Raw genomic sequence first — 19,302 nt, 5'->3', positions numbered from 1 at the left:
CAAAGAAACAATGGAAGAACAAACGGTCGCAAAGGCCCCCATACACGAAACGATCGGTTTGTCGATTAGTTGAAATTTAAATTGATCAACAAATCGACAATCTACAATTTGCCATACACGGAACTTCAAAATTGTCGATTTATTTATCAACTTCTATAGTTCAGAAGGATTACCAAGTTTGATATTCAGTTATAGTATATTCAGTTTGACACATTTTGCAAAGCAAAACGTTTTCCAACAATTGAATACTCGGCGTCTTCTTTAACTGGTTCATTAATAGATTTCAATGCTTCACTCACAAGGTCGACAAACTCCATTTTATTTTGCAACGAAATTCCTTTTTTGTTTTTTTGATAACGGAGTAACAAAGTTTTCCACATAATTATCTGAATTTATTCTAGGAGTAACTGGAGACTCGTATCCAGGTGGCATATCCGTATCATTTTCATCAACGTTCTGTAAATAAATATTTATAATAAATAAATAAATAAATAAATAAATAAAATAACTATAAACAGTACAAACATTACTCACAATTGCATTACTTAAACTTGATACACCAACTCTTCCAGTTTCTTCCTCACTAGTCAACATTAATAAATCAAAATATTATAAAGTTGGTATGTATATGTTGTCTGGTGATGTTTCTGTGTGTTTGAATATTTTTACTTTTGCAAGTTCTCGCTGGAAATTTGTTCTTAAATTAATGATTTTTTTTCTCACAAAGTCACGATCAGCTTTTGGATATTTATCTTTGTATTTTTGCATTAGTTCATCCAACCCCAAATTTCTTAAATGTTTATTTTTATTGCTTTTTATCTACCACAGAGTTGGATGGTTTTCGTAAATTTCTATGAATTCTGTTAAAAACTGTTTGCCCGATTCGAATGTCATTTCGAAAACAATTACATTAAAAGACAATAAAAAAATGTTAATTTTTAATAAAAGATGACACCGTCTGAATGCACACAATTAACTTACTATTAATACTAATTCAAAAATAAAAGGATTATCACGTTGGTTTATCAATTACTTCACACACACATATATACATGTATCAACCTGTTTATCAGTCGACCAGTCGATACTTCCAAAGTATAACTTTGTCAATCGTCGACTTGATGACAAGATTACCACGCACTTATCAATTTATCTGTCAATCTTAAATTTGTCAGTAAATCGACAAACCGATCGTTTCGTATATGAAGACGACGGACAGCGAGAGAAATATGAAAACAAAAACGTAACAGCTAGAGTAGAGAGTTATCACCAGCTGAAACAACTATCAGTCTAACATATTAACAAACATTAGAATAAAATGTAGAGTTCTCCCATGCCATTTTTTAAATTTGATCAAATAAGGACCACCCTTGTATACATTTGTTGGTGTAATGTTTGTCACATAGTAAGGTGATATTCAGCAAACCTAAAAATAACGTATTTTTCAAATTGATTTTAGAAATTTTCAAAAAATCATATAAATCTAAACTTTATTGAGTATAAAGTTTTTTATTTTGAATTTTTTACCAATATTCACACTAAACGGATAAAAAACTCTTAAATTGCCTTTTAAAATAAAAATATTTATTTATTATACAATTTTATAAATGATAAAAATTAAGAAAAAAGTATTTTGACTGGCTTGAATCAATAGATCGCTGCGTTTACCGGAAGATAAAAAAAGCTATGGTGATCTCGTCCCCATAACCTCCCCTTCTAAGTTATTATTATTATATGATCCATAATGATTCTAAAATATTATGTCAACTTTACTAGAAAATTATTATACATAGCGTAAGTATATAATATTAAAGTAATATTTCAAAGTATTAATGTACTTTTACAACGTAAGAAGTGAGGTCAACCAATTTTCTAGTAATATTGTTGTAAAATTTTAGAATCATATAATAACTCTTTAGAAATATTTTCAGAATGATGTTATCTTGATTTTAATATTCTTTTGACAAAATGAGAATTTTAAATTCTTTTCGGAGTTAAATAGTTAAATAATATCAATTTCCTTTAGGGATAAAAAATACTGTTAGTATTTTTAAACAATACACTGGGTAAAGTAATACTAATTAAGCGCATTTAAGATTACAGTTTAAAATATATTTTCATTTATTTTAGTATAGTACAAGGTCAAAATGGCCACATTCCTTTCTCGATTAAGTCGTTTTCACTCATACAGCCTTTTGTATAAATGTTTAACATTTAGTCATTGTTTCCCGTCTATCGACGCGTTGCCATTATATAATCTCTTATATTAAATCCTCTGATAATATATATTATATACTATTATATTACGAAATAATTTATAAATCTTATAATTACATAATCTATTCCATTCAATAAGTCTTCAACTTTAATTTTCTTAAATGGAAACCATTTTTAACATGACAATATAATAATATATATTATTAATAGATATTATTATTAATTTTATATTATTATTATTATTATTAATAGATTTTTAGTTCAATCTATTTTTTTTTAGCTATCGAACATAAATAATCTGATAAAAAAAAAAATTATAGAATTTATTGTCAAATAAGAAATTTTTCATATTACAAAAATAAAATTTTTTTAATAATTCCTTAAAAAATTAGCAAATTTTGATTACACAGTTAAAAATTATTATTATTTAGAATATACATAAATATAATTTTTATTTTCAATCATAATATTTGTAAAAAAAAAAGACATGTGTTACAAATTCTATTAATATTCAGGTTAAAAAAATCATATACAAAGCAGATCAATCGTTGTTCTTGTGTTATATTGATAAATGAGTTTAAAAGAATCCTGTATAATAATAAATTATCTTTCAAATTTGATCAAAGTAAACATCATGTTGATAGACAAAAAGGAGGTCAAGAAATTTATGATAAAAAGTGTATTTGCCCTAAACTAACATCTTCAAACTCTATTCTACATTCTGTGAATTATTTGAACAAAAATATCGCGAAAAATAATAAGAATAATTTTTGTTTATGCAATAAGCAAGAAAAGTTAGAAATTGATCAGAATTTTAAAGTGGCAGATAATTTTTTCAACCATGAGGTTCAGCAACAAAAAACAGAAAATTTAGTGGAAAAATCTTTACTTTCTAATGTACATTCTTCTAAGACTACATCAAAATATTCACTTAAATTAAATGAAAAACTTTTGATAAATAATAATTCTAAATCAAAAAAATCTTCCAAAAAAATTAAAAAACGAAAAAGTTCAAAATATTACGGCTCGACTAAATCTAATAAAAGTTCTTCCACATTTTCAAAAAAAGCTACTAAAATAGCACACACAGTGTACCCAGGTATAAACTGTGGTCATAGAAATTGTATTCAATGTCCTGTATTAGTTCCAAAAAATATGGGATGGTTATGGACAATTGAGAAAAGTGGAAACGTACAAGTAAGAGCATTTATTTTTTACTAACGTATTCAAAAATCTTTTTAAATCTTCAAATACAATTTTGATAAATTTGAAAAACAGTGTAAAATAGAATACTGAAAGAGGTTTTAAATAAGCATTAATGAATAAAGGAGTCTCTAAAAGATATATTAATAAAATAGAGGACTATTATAGATATCAGAGTAAAAAGTGTGGGAGGAGTAACAGAAGGATTTAGAGCAAGACTAGAAGTGCACCAAGATTCTACTTTAAGTCTTTTGTTGAGTTTAGCATCAATTGACAACTCTCTTCCTCCCTTACTTTCACTACTCCCGAATAGGGAGGGTTTTTGCGTTTTGGTATGAAGATCCTTTATCTTTTCCTTATACAGTTCACTTATAAATAAAGTTATAGGTGCCGGGTTGGTATAGTTTGTAGCAGCCCGCCCAAACACCCTTACTTATTTTCTGTAATGATGAATGAAATTACTAGAGAAATACAAGGACAGTTGCCGTGGTGTATGTTGTTAGCTGATGATATAGGGTCAATCCATACCAAATCATACAGAGTGGTCGCGCGACCATTTAAAATTTTTTTGAAATTTTTACACGAATTGTCTGGTATTTAAATAAAAAAAATTTTCAAAAAAAAATTAGGTGAAAGTAGATTTATGACCTGTCAAAATGTTGAAATTTCAAAATACCGGTATTTATGTATTTATTTTTAACATTATGTTTAAAGTGGTTTTATCATAACATATAAGTATCAGCATTTAATTTCAACATCAGCTTTGTAATAATAAACAAAAGGATGGATGGTAGCCTTTTTATTAGCCAAATGATAATTTTGTATTTCATCCTGTATGATAAAACTATAATTCTCCGAAAAATCGGCTAGAACTATGCAATCTGTTATTGATAAATTTTCTTTAGAATTTTTGATATGTAATGACGAATCTTTAAATTACACAATATTTCACTAAATGAATCAATAAAATCATCAACAGGTAAAATATTAGTTACTAAATCACCTCTATCTGTACTAACCCATTGTTTATATACAATATTTTCTAGACCATTATCTAATTTGTCATAAAGCATTTTTTTACACTGTCACTACAATTCAAACATATCACGCATTTTCCCATCATACAATTATAATTTTCAATATTACAAACTAAACAATTTAGATAGTATTTATAACCAGCTTCTAAATCAGCTCCTTCAACCATAAGCTTTACATTTTGATGGTGAACACAGACACACACATTATATGTGCCAGAAGATCCAGACAATATACATCACTTACGTTTACGTGTATAAAATTTAGATATTCCAATTTTCAAATTGGGATTCACTAATTTAAATTTCACATATAACTCATTTAAATTGCAAAATAATAAACTTTTTTGATATTGCTCGTTTGAACCATTTATTTTAATATTAACATAATTTTTTTTACCAGGGCAGATCCTACTATTTTCATCATTGTCATAAAATTTTAAAACGAGCTCAATTAGTTCATTACTAATAACATTATCAGTTTTTTTTGAAGTTGAGGTAAAATTCCTTCTTTTTTAACTAACTCAAGAGTTGTTCGAACTATATATTCAGAGACATTAAACTCTCTACAGATTTTATCCCGTGACCACGAATTGGGCAATAAACTAATAATTTTCACTTTATCTTCTTTTGAAGAAACAATCATCTGTTCTTTTAATTTTTAATTAATTCGTCATTTTCCGATAAATTAGAAATTTGAAAATTTTTAGAGCTTGGTATAAATTTAGGAATAGATTCTAACTCAGCACGTAAATTAAAAGATACTTCTTCGACTTTTTTAAGAATTGCACTAGGAATATGAGCAAATTAAAAATGTTTAATGAGGCAAACTAAACATGATAATATACGTTACATTCCACTTACGAGTTAAAACTATTAGTTATGTAAATCACTAGTCTTTTAAAGAAAAAACTTATCTAATAGTGATCCAAAAAAGAAAAACTAAATAAAAGCAATGATACATCTAAATATAAACATCTACAACTACATATTTCTGTTTGATACATTTACCGCGATTTGATAAAGTAGATCATTACGGATTATGTTGGTTTCGGTAAAATTCCAAAGTTGAAATTTTTATCATAGAAAGTCAACATGTGTAACAATATTGTGTGAAATTTTTATGATTTAATTTTCTGTCCCACAGGAGAAAAACTAAGTTAAAGTTGCCTAAAAATCGTTATTTTAGAATTTTGAACTTTTTTATACTTGTGTTACTAAAAAAAGACCAAATTCAAAAATTTTAAAACACAATAAAATTAAAATACTGAATAATGTTAATATGATGTAAAAAAAAATTGTATTTCATCAATAATTTTAATTTTAAAAATGTTATTTTTTAATAAAAACAAAAAAAAATATTTTTCAAAATTACATAAAAAAATAAATTAAAAATTAAAAAATCCTATTGTTAATTAATAGACATGTTAGTAGACCTCGTAATGAAAAAGTAATGAAATTTCAAATTTTTAGTATAAATAAATATATTTATTTCAGGAATATTTTTAAGAAATGCAATTTCAAAATTTTGACAGGTCATAAATCTACTTTCACCTAATTTTTTTTTGAAAATTTTTTTTATTTAAATACCAGACAATTCGTGTAAAAATTTCAAAAAAATTTAAAATGGTCGCGCGACCACTCTGTATGATTTGGTATGGATTGACCCTAAAGTATTAATAGGTGACAATAGGGAAGAAATTAATCAAAGATTAATGGTGTGGAGATCAGCTTTTGAAGAAAAGATATTAAAAATAAATAGGAGTAAAACAAAGTACATAATAGTACGAGTTTGACAAAATAAGACTGTAGTTAATACAGTCATAGTTCAGAGTGTTGGGCGGTTGACAAGAAAGTAGAGTAGAGAATGAATTTAGCAGAGATGATAATAATTACATGGATGATTGTAGTGACTAGAGAATATAGGATAAAGAACAAACATATATATATATATATATATATATATATATATATATATATAAGAGGGAGTAAAGGTGTAGCGTCAATCGTAGATAAGGTGAAAGAAAATAGACTTGAAGGATTTGGTCATGTTATGAGGAGAGAAGAATCGGAAGTTATAGCAATGAATGTTGAAGGTAGACCATAAAAGAGATAGAGGGATGTTATTGAATGATAAATATGGGTGGCTGATGTGAGTGTACATTATGTGGGAGATCGCGTCAAGTGGTAGTTTAGAATAATGGTTGGTAGATTCCAAGTAGTTGGGATTAGGGTAAGGAAAAAGAAGAAGAAAAACAATTTTTATAGAAACATAATTATTTATGTGGAATTATATGAAAACTGCTATATAATAGGCGTTAGTACAATAGGCCGCATCGTTCAAATATAAAATAATATATTAAAAATGAAATTTCCCTAATATTTAAAATTTATAAGTACGTCTTTGCAATTATTCGTGAAACATTTTTTTTTTTTAATTTATGTCATCAATATTTTAACACATTTATTTTATTATAATTCTATTATAATGTATTTTAGTTACAAAAGTACGTATTGCGTTATACAAAATATAAACTCGATACAGTATGTAGGTACATTAATTACATATTATAAATTGTAACTATATGTTAATAGGTTTTTCTAAGAGCAATAAACACTATATTATTAATATTCTTTTACTATTTTATACTTAGTTTAACAGAAATTGGAAACCAGGCGGTATTCAGAAGCAGGTGGCAATTCTAATGGAAACAGAGCAAAGAGATGGAAATCTACATCACGAAATAGTTCAAAAACATTCTCAAACTAACAAACTTTATACAAAACAAATTAGGAGAATTAACGATCGAATAATTTTAAATCAACCAAACAAATATTCTATGCAATCTATAGATGCTCAAAAAAGTCTAAATCCAAATTTTAATAACCAAATGGATAAGCCAACATTGAAGGTAAGCAAACGCAATGGTCAATATTTGTTTCGTATGCATCAAATAAAAGAAAAGAAAATAGGAAGATATAACCAGTCTAATAGTGACATTGAACCCGTGCAAATAGTATTAGGCAGACATGAAAGACATAATGGAGAAAAATCATCTGGGTCTAGTATTGATTTAGAACTTGTAGCTACAAATATGTTTAATACATTAAAACCAAAAAATAAATAATTTTAAACTATAAATCAATAAAAATGTATGATAACTAATCGTAATTACTTCTTTTATTTTAAGTATTTTAATAAATTATGTAATTCAAAATACAATCTTAATTGATAGCTACGTAATTAATATTTTAGAAAATTATGCGTTTTGTTTTTACAAAAAAATTAAGTGACATGTAATAAACAAAAACGGTAGCACAGTGAGGTCGCAGCACAGTATGGACGTGGCATAGTTGGGACAAGTATAGATGATATCTAACAGTAATTAAAACTACTATTATAAGACACACGCTTCGATGCAAATCTGTAGATAGTGTTTACTTTTAAGAAATTGGTAGATTATTTAAAAAAAAAAAACAATAATTCTTATTCACTTAATTTTATCCCGATTAGTTATTTGAGTTATAATTATATTATATGTATAAAGAATAATTTTAGTAATTAAATTTAGCATGAAATTGTTATTCATTAATTTAATATTGTAATTTTTACGGAGATATTATAAAAATAATAAAGTAGTTGTATATTTCTTTACTTTTAACGCGTATACAAATTTTAAGAACTAGACGCAATACTTTTTAATAAAAAAAGTTTGTTACTTATAATAAAGTTATAAGTTTTATACACTGGACTACAAGGAACTTGCATCAGAAACAAAAATATACTTTTCTAAATCAACTTTTTGCGATGTTTTCAAATGTGCAATTAGACTTTTTCTATCACTTCTAAGTTTTAATATTAATAATATTATTAAAAAATAAGTATTTACAAATAACAAAAAAATAAAATTGTTTGAAATTAATACTGATTTTGATTATTAATATGTAAAAAATAAGGAAAATGACATATTTTTTAATCCTTTAAAGTGAAAGTTTATAATAAAAATAAATTAATTTATTACAATAACTTTTAGCTCAATTTGCAAGTTTGAAATTAACATCGTAAAATAAAAAAATTTAGGAGAATTAAAATATTTTATTGTTAAGATTAATATGCAGTCAAGAAAATTTATAATTATTATTTATAGTAAATTTATCAGAAAAGCTCAATATTTTATTGGATTTTTATCGTAATAGATAACTGAAATAGAAATAATAGTAATCATTTCCCAGTAACTTTTGGTGTTTAAAAAGATTCTACAATTGAAGTATTCAGTACTTAATTAATTTTAATGATTTATTTTAACTAAAAAAATCAATCTAAACAAAGTTGTTAAAAAAACTTACTCAATTGAGCGTATTATAAAATTTGATTTTAATTGTAAAAATCCATTATTAATTCAGGAGAAACTAACAATCATTTATTTTTAGAAATGATTTATATAAAACATGTCAACAAAAAATTTGGAATATTATAATCTAGTAGTAGCACACACAAAGAGAGTAAAGTATTATGAAATTACAAAGTAAAATGATTTAATTTTGTAGTTGAAACCTATTATATCAAACTAGATTCGTCAATTAATACTTTCAAAACATTAGAAATGAATGATTTCAATTTTGTGTATGGAGAATATGGGACAAGTTACTGTTTTATTGATTGACTACAATTTTTTTTCAATTTTTGAGGGTAATATCTTCAACTAATTGTTATAATTTGACGTATCGTTGAAAAATGTAGGTCAAGTTAAATAAAATAAATAATAGTCACAAAAAAATACCTTCTCAGCTTTTTATCAAAGCTAAAACCTAAAATATAGTAAAATAATTTTAATATGAATAAGAAATTTCTTCTCGCAAGGGGCGACTACAGTGATGGGATCCTTGATCTTTATTGAAGTTATTGAATCTAAATGAGATAAAAATCAAAGCAGTTGAAAATTTATTCCAACTTAAAAAGAATAAAGAAAAAAATTCATTGCCATACGCGGGTTGGAACCTTGTACTCCAAGTGCGTAAAACACAAGTTTAACCGACTCAGCAACCGTAGGTCGTTAACGTCGGATGAAAAAATTGGCTATGTTAGCTAGTTCAAATTTCAAAGCTATTTTCACGACTTAAAAAAAGCAAAAAAGTTTAAATAAATTTTACTTTCTATGCTAATTTTTTATTTATATAATATTTATGTACTCCCCTTATCAGGTATTTTAAAATAAAATAAAATATATAACCCAGAATTTTAACACAAAAATAGCATATTTTGGAATGACGGTAGTCATTTTCATCATGAAGACAAATCCAGAGGTCAATTTTTTTTTCAAAATAAAATATATTACATAAACTTTAATTTAAGATATATATAAAAATGTTAGTCTTTCCGGAATATTTTCAAATATTAACTTTAAAAAGTTAATTTTTTGTAAAAAAGTTACTATATTGAAACCCTTCCTGTGGGCTGGTAAAGAGTTAAATGTTCACAAAAGTATACAAAATGATAGGTAAATACCTCAGGTATTTATAAAAATAAAATTCTTATTGATTCGGTCATTTTTAAAAATGTTATGGCAATTTTAGGTAAAAAAAATTTAAAAAATGTCAAAAATTAGCGATTTCTAAATTTGTAATTTTTGGGTGGATTTCCCCCCATTTACGGGGAACTAGAGAAATTTATTCAATTTTTGAGGGTAATGTTTTTGACTAGATACGATTTGTTATCTTTTGACGTCTTGTTCATCAAAATCGGTCCAGCGAGAGCTGAGATTGAGCGTTCACAGACACACAAAAAAAAATAATAATAATAATAAAAACATATTATAGTAAAATTAATACGTTCTCAGCATCGCATCGAAGCTAAAAATTATAATACTTAATAAATTATTATAATAGTAGATTTCATATTAAAAATCATTTATAATGAATATGTTAAAAAAATTTTTTTTTTAACATTGAATAAATTAATAATTGCAATATATAATTTTGTATAAAACATATATTTTGTATAAGACAAATCCAGAAATCAAATTTTTTTTTTAAATTAAAGTATATTACATAAGCTTTTATTTAAAATATGTATAAAAGTGTCAGTATTTTCGGAGTACTTTCAAAAATTAAATTGAAAATGTCCTAATTTAAATACGTATGTTTAAAGTTTTGACCCCCATTGTATAAAGGGAAATGGTTCGATTTAAAAAAAAAGTATGTCGATTGAAAGAGGTATATAAATACTACTTCTCATGAAAAATTGTATTTTTCCAAAAATTTTTTAAAAAGTTATAGCATTTTAAAGTAAAAAAGTATGCTATATCAATTTTATTTATATAATATTTATGAAAATATGTGTACTCCTCTTGTCAGTTATTTTAAATTAAAATAAAATACAAAATCCAGAATTTTAACACAATAAATATAGTTTAAAAAAACAAAAAAAAAACACGCATTTAAAGCACATCGAACTAATTGCATAAGTTAAAAATATTTTTTAAATCCTCCTTTTTCAGTCAGGTGGTTAATATTCCATTCTTTACGTATAGTGATCTCCACTTTGTAGGGAATGTTATTCTTAAGAACCGGTTTGATATAGTCCAAGGGGTATTCCAAAAAGCCCTGGTCTATCTCTTTTAATATTTTACCATGTTCTGTTGTATCACTCTCCAAAGTCCACATACCTAAGTTGTGGAACTAATATCAAGAGATTAATCTCCGTATTTTTCAAACGCGTACGCATGCGATTAAACGCTTATTGTTTAAGCCTCTTTACAATGATACATTTTTAGAGTCCTTATGAAATAAATANATGATACATTTTTAGAGCCCTAATGAAATAAATATAGTTTAAAAAAACTATATTTATTTTTCACTTTTTAGTTTCATGTTATGATAGTAGTTACTATCAATATCATGGTTGTAACGGGTAACGGGAAATCAGGGTTTGATTCCGGGGAGGGAGTCTGAGAAACGGCTCCCACATCCAAGGAAAGCAGCAGACTCGTAAATTACCCACTGCCGGAACATGGTGGTAGTGACGAAAAATAACGATACTGGATTCATCCTTTGTAATCGAATGAATGAGTTCTATATTTTTAAATAAGAATAAAGTGTGTTAATATATATTTTTAATAGTAATTAGAATATATATATATACATGTAAAGCGACTTAAGTACGTAAACGTATCATGCATTAGGTACAGCCGTGTTTTGTTGGCGGGCGGGTCGGACTAACGTTATACCTGAGGTATAAACGGCGGTAAGAATATATACGTAAGCCGTATGCACGCGGATGATAATGGTCAGTCAAAATAAAAATTTATATATACAGTGAAATTCGCTTATAGCGATCTTCTAGGGACCTAGGGAATCTGATCGTTATAACCGAACTTCGTTATATCCGGATCATAAAAAAAAAATAATTTTTTTGAAAAATTGATTTATTAAACACATTTTAACATTCAAGGTACTAAATTTTAATAAATGTACAGATTATAATACATATATAGTATACGTTTACGATTTGTTTGAAAAATAATCTTTAATAGTAGTTTGTTTATAATTTGAATAAGATTTTTTAACAAAATTAGAAATATTATTTAATGCCATTGATACTTCTGGCGTATTTATGTCACTGTTTACCGAAACAAAAGTACGCACCTGATCAATATAAAAATACATTTCCGAAATAGATGGTAATTTGAATACGATTTCTTCGCTCTCTTCGTCAGCTTGTTCACTTTCATCATTATTTGCATTCAAAATAGACTTGACAATTTCTTCTTCATTGGGTTCTTCATTGGTCAAAAGAGCATCGTCAACCTCCGCAAAACTTTGTATGTTTTCTTCAGAAAAACACTCTGTGTCCAAATGATTTTCACTTACTACTTCTGTTTCGTCGTTTACCAAAGCCTTGAATCCAGCGTGGTGGAAACAGTTTCTTATTGTTGTGGTAGAAACATCATTCCATGCATCGGAGATCATTAAAATTGCATCTAATACTGAAATTTTAATATCTTTTCCCTGTTCCTCTTGGTTAATAATTTTGAGTACTAGTTTTTCCCGAAATTTCACTTTTAATGCTTTTATAATACCTTGATCCATAGGTTGTAACACAGAGGTCGTGTTTGGAGGGAGAAAAACCAACTTTATAAAATCAGTTTGAACAGGAGGATGAGCCGGACAATTATCTACAGTCAATAAGATATGTCGTTTTTCCTTTGCTAGTTGTTTATCCCATTCTTTTAACCAGTCGGAAAATATTTCACCGGTCATCCATGCTTTTTTATTGCTTTTGTAGTCAACTGTCAAGTTTTTGACATTTTTAAAACATCTCGGAGTCTGAGATTTTCCAATTACTAACAATTTTTTTTTGTAAGAACCAGTCATATTAGAGGCTACAAGAAGCGTGAGTCGCTCTTTAGATAATTTACCACCACTGCATGTTTCCCCTTTAAAACGTAATGTTTGAGACGGTGTTAGACGGTAAAACAATCCAGTTTCATCAGCGTTATAAATGTCACAATCTGCATAATTTTTACGCAAATTAGGCCAAACGTGTTCCAGCCAATTTTCCGAAACACCAACAGGAACGCTTGACGATTCTCCGCTTATTTTTCCAAAAACAATATTGTGTCTTTGACGAAAACGGGTAATCCAAGAGGAAGAACATTGAAAATCGATTTTATTAAAACACTTCCCGAATTCGGTCGCTTTTTCTCGAAGTATCGGACCACTTATTGGAATATTTTTAGATCGTTGTATTTTGAACCATTCCAAAAGAGCCTGTTCGACGTCTTGATGTTGGCTACATTTTAATCTTTTGTTAGATGTCACGTCTTTTTGAAAAACGCTTTTTATTTGGTCTTTTGATTTCCATATGGTAGATAGTGTTGATTGACTAATTCCTAGCTCTTGGCAAAGATCTTTATTAGAAACACCACATTCTAAGCGTTCAATTATTTTCACTTTTTCAGCAATAGTGAAACAGCGTCTTCTTTTATTTGACATTTTTATCTACGGAGTTCGGAACGTGTCTAAACGGATAGCAATCAAAACGGCGACTAAACGAGTAAGAAACGTATGCTGTATACAGTACGGGCGTACAAGACACATTATCTGTTACAGATAAGATTAAGAATTATCGATTTGGACGAAATCAAATTTACTACTACAATACTGTATTATTAATCGCTATAGGTGATCAATAAAAACCAATTTTCGTTTTAAAATAACATCGCTATATCCGGATTATCGTTATAACCGATATCGTTATATACGAATAAAAATACTACACATAACATATAAAACCAACCAAATACATCGCTTGGAATCGTTTTACCCGGATTATCGTTGTATACGGCATCGTTATAAGCGAATTTCACTGTATATATAATATTGATGACACGCACGTGTGTACGGGTACGATAACCAAAAATAAATATATACAGGAATAGTATTGCCGGCGTAGGATGAGCGAGGCGTGGGGTGGGCTGAATGCGTTATGACAGTCTAGTCTAGACGACGAAATATGCGATAACGCGTGGCGTTTTGAGAGTTACAAACATACATACATACAGGTGAAACTAATATAAGCGTGTTAAAAATAGCATATTTTGGAATGACGGTAGTCATTTTCATCATGAAGACAAATCCAGAGGTCAAATTTTTTTTCAAAATAAAATATATTACATAATCTTTAATTTAAGGTATATATAAAAGTGTTAGTTCTGGAACATCTTCAAAAATTAATTTATTGTGAAAAAGTTGCCATTTTGAAACCATTCCTATGTGCTGGTAAGGAGTCAAATGTTCACAAAAAGATATCAAAAAATAGGTAAATACCTAAGATATCTATAAAAAAATATATATTTTATTAGTCATTGTAGGCGCACTACATTAACTGACAGACTAATTGAGTATTTAAAGTTTAATTGTTCGAGTGAAGTCAACGCTGAGTGAACAGTTGTATCACTATTACAAGTAAAACCAATATTTGGCACTGATGCAATTACCAAATTTATTTTGTATGTTCTTAGTGGACTGTACAGAGGGTAAATTTAAATGACAACAGCTAGAAAGAAGGTTAACTAAAGATATTTATTTCTATGCTTATAAGTAAATAATTTTTTTTTTGAATGACAACAACTAGGTAAATAACTACATTTAGGACAACAAAGTTACTTTATGATTACAAGTGAATTGGTTGATTTTGTACACTAGAAAACAATATGCATTTTCAAAATGATTATTAAACTTGACACGGCACCGCCTTTTGCTCTAGTTTGGCGCTCACCCGTGTCTCTCTCGATATCAGCCGTCCAGCTATTAATATGACAATCGGTTTTCTCCCCGCCCTTGACACCGAGATAAGGCCGCCGCCGAATATGGATGACTGATATTGCGGTCAATTCCGTTTTCGACGTACACCGTAACTGGTTAGAGTTTTGTAGTGTACCTTTTCTCAGTTTTAAGTTTGTGTTCGGGTGCTACTTGGAAAAATCACATTTTACCTGTGCCTTTATATAACTGTGGTAATTCTTTAAAATAAAACAAAACAACCGATTACGACTATCATAATTGACTCGCGTAATATTGAGCTACTTTGTTCGCATTGTTACGAGTGGTTTTCTTCTCTTTATAGTTATTGTAAAACTATACTTATAATTATATATATAGTGCTAGTGCGTGCTATTGGATACGCGTTAAACTATTGTTTTAAACTAGTCATACAATCAGAAAGCAAGTATATTAAATAGACTTATAAAACTAGTAACAAATTACAAACTGATATTGAGTTCACAAGCAACATGTATAAGTAAATTTGACAATACATTAAATATACTTAACATGCTTAAATGTGTGCATTACAACTAAAATTTTTAATATAATGTTCCAAAATTAATGAATTGTCAACTCAAAGAATTAATACTTATTTGATTGTAAGGTGTAATGGAGTATGTCATATAAGGAACTATAGTGAGATCAATAACTAATATTCAATTTTGTGAGGTTTAATGTGAATGTTTAAATTGAGAAACTATATAGTTTCTGAGAAAACAAAATAAATTTAAGTTGAGGGATTACAAATGTGAGTATAGACAAAAATTGTGAACAAAAAATTAAATATTAGCGACTGATCGACAAATGGATTTTAATAATTATAGGTAGTTTTATATAACGTATTATCAATGAGTAAAATAATTTTGAGATTCAACTGGAACAAGTTTACCACCCACCTCCAAGAAGTATTAGAACTCTAGTAAATGATTTCAACAATAATTTAAGATTTTGACTTGACTATTTAATGTATTATTACAATATATATTCGATATGACAACAACAAATGTGTAATAATTAACTTATATTACCAATAGACCAATATTTAATAAGAAATTTGAAATCAACCACGAGGTTTCTAAAACTTGATTTAAGAATTTAAGTTAGGAAATAGTTGTAAGCAAAGTTTTCTACAAATTACAATATTATTGTGAATTACCGTTACAAAATTGCCAACAATATGACAGCGAGAGCGTTGACTAATAATAATTGACAATTATTTTAGTTAAAAATAGTGGCGACTAGGCACAAGTATCGAAAATAAAACAACATCAACTGGACAGCTTGGCAATCTAAAACAGAATGTGAGAGTAGATTTTTAAGCGCATAACCGCTACTCCGACCGACTAATTAGACCAGTGATAAAAGAAGCGGCGGGTGACCAATCAGTGTGACCACAATTTAAAGATAGACTTTGCTAAGCGCAAACAGTCATTTTATGTAAAAAAAATTGAAAAAATGTCAAAAATTAGCGATTTTTAAATTTGTAATTTATTGCGGGTTTCCCCCGTTTACGGGAAACGTGCGAATTTTTTTCAATTTTTGAGGGTAATGTCTTCGACTAGATAGTTTTGGGATCTTTTGACGTATTGTTCATCAAACTCGGTCAAACAAGAGCTGAGATTGATAAAATTAATAGCAGATGGTATAGGTATGAGGTATGTATATTAAAATATAAAGAGGGTAAAAATGGTGGGTATCTCGTGGTAGGACTGTATTTAGTTATGAAATAGTAAAATATTATGAAGTAAAGCATGCAAATAAATATTTGCACTTTAGTTTTAGTTTTAGTTATTATTGAGGTGGACATAATGCCCATGCACTCAGACCTGTTGGTTCATTGTGCGCACCTCATACCGAATTGTCTTGATTCGGTTTACCCACCTAAGTGTTATCACCAAAGTGTTAATACATTATCAACCATAAAGTCACCTCTAAAGATGACCAAAGAGTCCTGTCTTTCTGGCGAAATTAAGTATCTCTCTGGGTTTTAGGTTTTTAATATCCTCTTTTTCAGGAAATGGTTTATTCAAGTAGTTTGATCTTAGTGTGGACAAGGCTCACATCCGCACATGATGTGAAATGAGTCTTCCTCTTCTACTCCACACTTCCTGCACAATGGTGATTCCGATACCTCCATTGCGTTAAAATATCTGCACTTACTTTTATTTCCTTTTGTAGTTGATAAGTTATTCTTATGGTCATTTCTTCCTTCAGTGATAACAATTGTTTATCGTGTCTTGCGTTTGTTTCGATTAATTAGTTTTTGTGTGCTTATTGGATTTAAGATTCTCTACAATGGGACCTGCGTCTATTATGATTTGTTACTTTTCTTTTTTATAATTTTTTAATCTCTTTATATTATACTATATTTTTACTAATAATATTTACGATGAATTCTGTATAATTGATATTGATATTCTTAAAATTTACTCTGAATTTTTCAAAATATAATTATAAGAATATATCTATCTATATTCAAAATTTAATTAACAAGACTGTGGTGGCCTAGTGTTTCTCAGCGTAAAGCCTTGGCTGGCGCGAACACAGTTAACCTCGTTAATATATATATATGAGGGTGTTTGAAATCTGTTAAGACACTCATTTTCTCAGAAAATATTGAGAATTTTAAATTTTATTATAGAGAAAATATATCAAGTTCAAAAAACTCTACAATAATATGTAGTCACACCATTATTTTTTTCGTCCCTTCAAGGATAAAAACCCTTATTTATAATTTTCTTAAATGGGAACCCTTGTTTTTAACTTTATAGTATGATAGAAAAAAAAATTACAAACAATTTTGTTCTTATATTTTTTTTTATTCGATTAACCATTTGTTCGTTACAGCTTGTTAAAGTTAAGTGATTTTAGGTCAAATTTAACCCAACCGGGTTTTCGGTGTATTATTAATAGCTAAGTCTATGGATTTGTAAGACTAAAGGATCTAACAAAAATACCGGTTGCACTGCCACCGATATTATGAAACGTAATAAATGACAATATTTTTTCTGGAAAACAAAATCTTTAAACAATTATAAAACGTAAATGATTATTCAGATAAAAAAAATTAAAAAAACAAAATTGTTTGTAATTTTTTATCTATCATAATATCAAATCAAAAATAGTGGTTCCCGTTTAAAAAAATTATAAATACATATTTTTATCCTTGAAGGGATAAAAAAAATTTATTTAACTTCATATTATTGTAGAGTTTTATAAACTTAATAAATTTTCTTTTTACAAAAATTTTAAATAATCAATAGTTTCTGAGAAAATAAGTGTCTTACCAGATTTCAATCACTCTTTATATATATATATTAAACATTGTTTGAATATACCTTTTACTATCCTTTACACCAACTACCTACACGTTACCAATTGTTAGGGGCTTGTTTAATAGTTGAGGATCTTGGTCAAAACCAAGAATCGGAAGCTACCCAATCTCTGCCCAAATATCGTCCCTATCTCCTTAAATGAGTTTTAATTGCCTGAAGGAGACACAGGCAATCGTGTACCTTAGTTACAGAGGATAGATTATTAAATAAAATTAGACTATTGTTTTATGTCAACGACAAAGTAAAGTTATATTTTAGATGTTTAGTAAATATAAGTTATATGTAATGTACAATACGTCTGACCTGAATCCTAGTACAGTTGGTTAGTAGGTATATCCAAGTGAGACGGAGTTGGTTGGCTATGATGACAATTGGCGATAGATGGGTCGTTGAATAAAATAAGTTAAGTTATAAATAATATAAATAAGACGAAAGTAATAATATTGAAAACTATGTCTATAACGGCCACTCAAACACAACTGCCCTTTGTTAGTTCGACGTCAGTAGTTCCGGGCTACAGACGAGTAGAATTGTCACATCAGCATCTCCCTCTATGCTAATTAATATGTATTACGAATTAAATAAATAGAAATAAAACGTATTTAATATAAGTGGTAAGAACATAGTAATAAATGTTCTTACACAGTAGGTAATTGGCATAGTACTTAACGACTGGTGGGTACACACGCAGAGGATATTTCCAAGATGTAGTTTCCTACCTTACGAACTATTTATTTTATAATTGCTGCGGTCGGTATTTTGCCGCACTCGCGGGATGTTATAATGCTAAGAAAAGAAAACACAACACTTGGATGGTTCGAAAATGAACGTTGGAATATTTTATTGGTGTTTCGAACAAAACTGTATATTGCCCTGGGAGGCGTAATATCAGAAAGACTACAGTACAGGGCCGTCCTTACAATTTGCGAGGCTCGGGGCAAAAATGACCATTTTTTTTTTTTGCTCATCAATAGCCGGAGTACCAGGCTAGTACCTAGGTCCAAATAATTTTATATCAACAAAACATAGATAACAACACTTCATTTTTATCATTATTATAAATAAAAATACAACAAAAATGTTTTTATACAAATTTTAAAAACTTATAAAGAAAAAAATGAAACAACTATTTATTGTGAATTTTAAATTGTAAAATTATTTATGACTCCTTTGTAATAAAATTCATG

General features: G+C 28.0%; 2 protein-coding genes across 2 annotated transcripts; one reads left to right on the top strand and one right to left on the bottom strand.

The window, feature by feature from the left end:
- The first annotated feature begins 3,322 nt into the window (after positions 1–3,322).
- On the top strand, positions 3,323–7,620 carry LOC126898855 (uncharacterized). The gene is made up of 2 exons (XM_050673261.1): positions 3,323–3,414; positions 7,109–7,620. Exons 1-2 carry the CDS (start codon positions 3,373–3,375, stop codon positions 7,580–7,582), a joined length of 516 nt encoding a protein of 171 aa, XP_050529218.1. The 5' UTR covers positions 3,323–3,372; the 3' UTR covers positions 7,583–7,620.
- A 4,271-nt stretch (positions 7,621–11,891) lies between these two features.
- Positions 11,892–13,825, bottom strand: LOC126898806 (tigger transposable element-derived protein 4-like). The gene has a single exon (XM_050673173.1). It carries the CDS (start codon positions 13,446–13,448, stop codon positions 11,955–11,957), a length of 1,494 nt encoding a protein of 497 aa, XP_050529130.1. The 5' UTR covers positions 13,449–13,825; the 3' UTR covers positions 11,892–11,954.
- Positions 13,826–19,302: the final 5,477 nt, after the last annotated feature.

This window comes from Daktulosphaira vitifoliae, unplaced genomic scaffold (genome assembly GCF_025091365.1).
Source record: "Daktulosphaira vitifoliae isolate Bord-2020 unplaced genomic scaffold, ASM2509136v1 Scaffold_2, whole genome shotgun sequence".
Classification (NCBI taxonomy): domain Eukaryota; kingdom Metazoa; phylum Arthropoda; class Insecta; order Hemiptera; family Phylloxeridae; genus Daktulosphaira; species Daktulosphaira vitifoliae.
The sequence above is the reverse complement of the archived record's forward strand: the minus strand, read 5'-3'. Positions and strand labels throughout refer to the sequence as shown.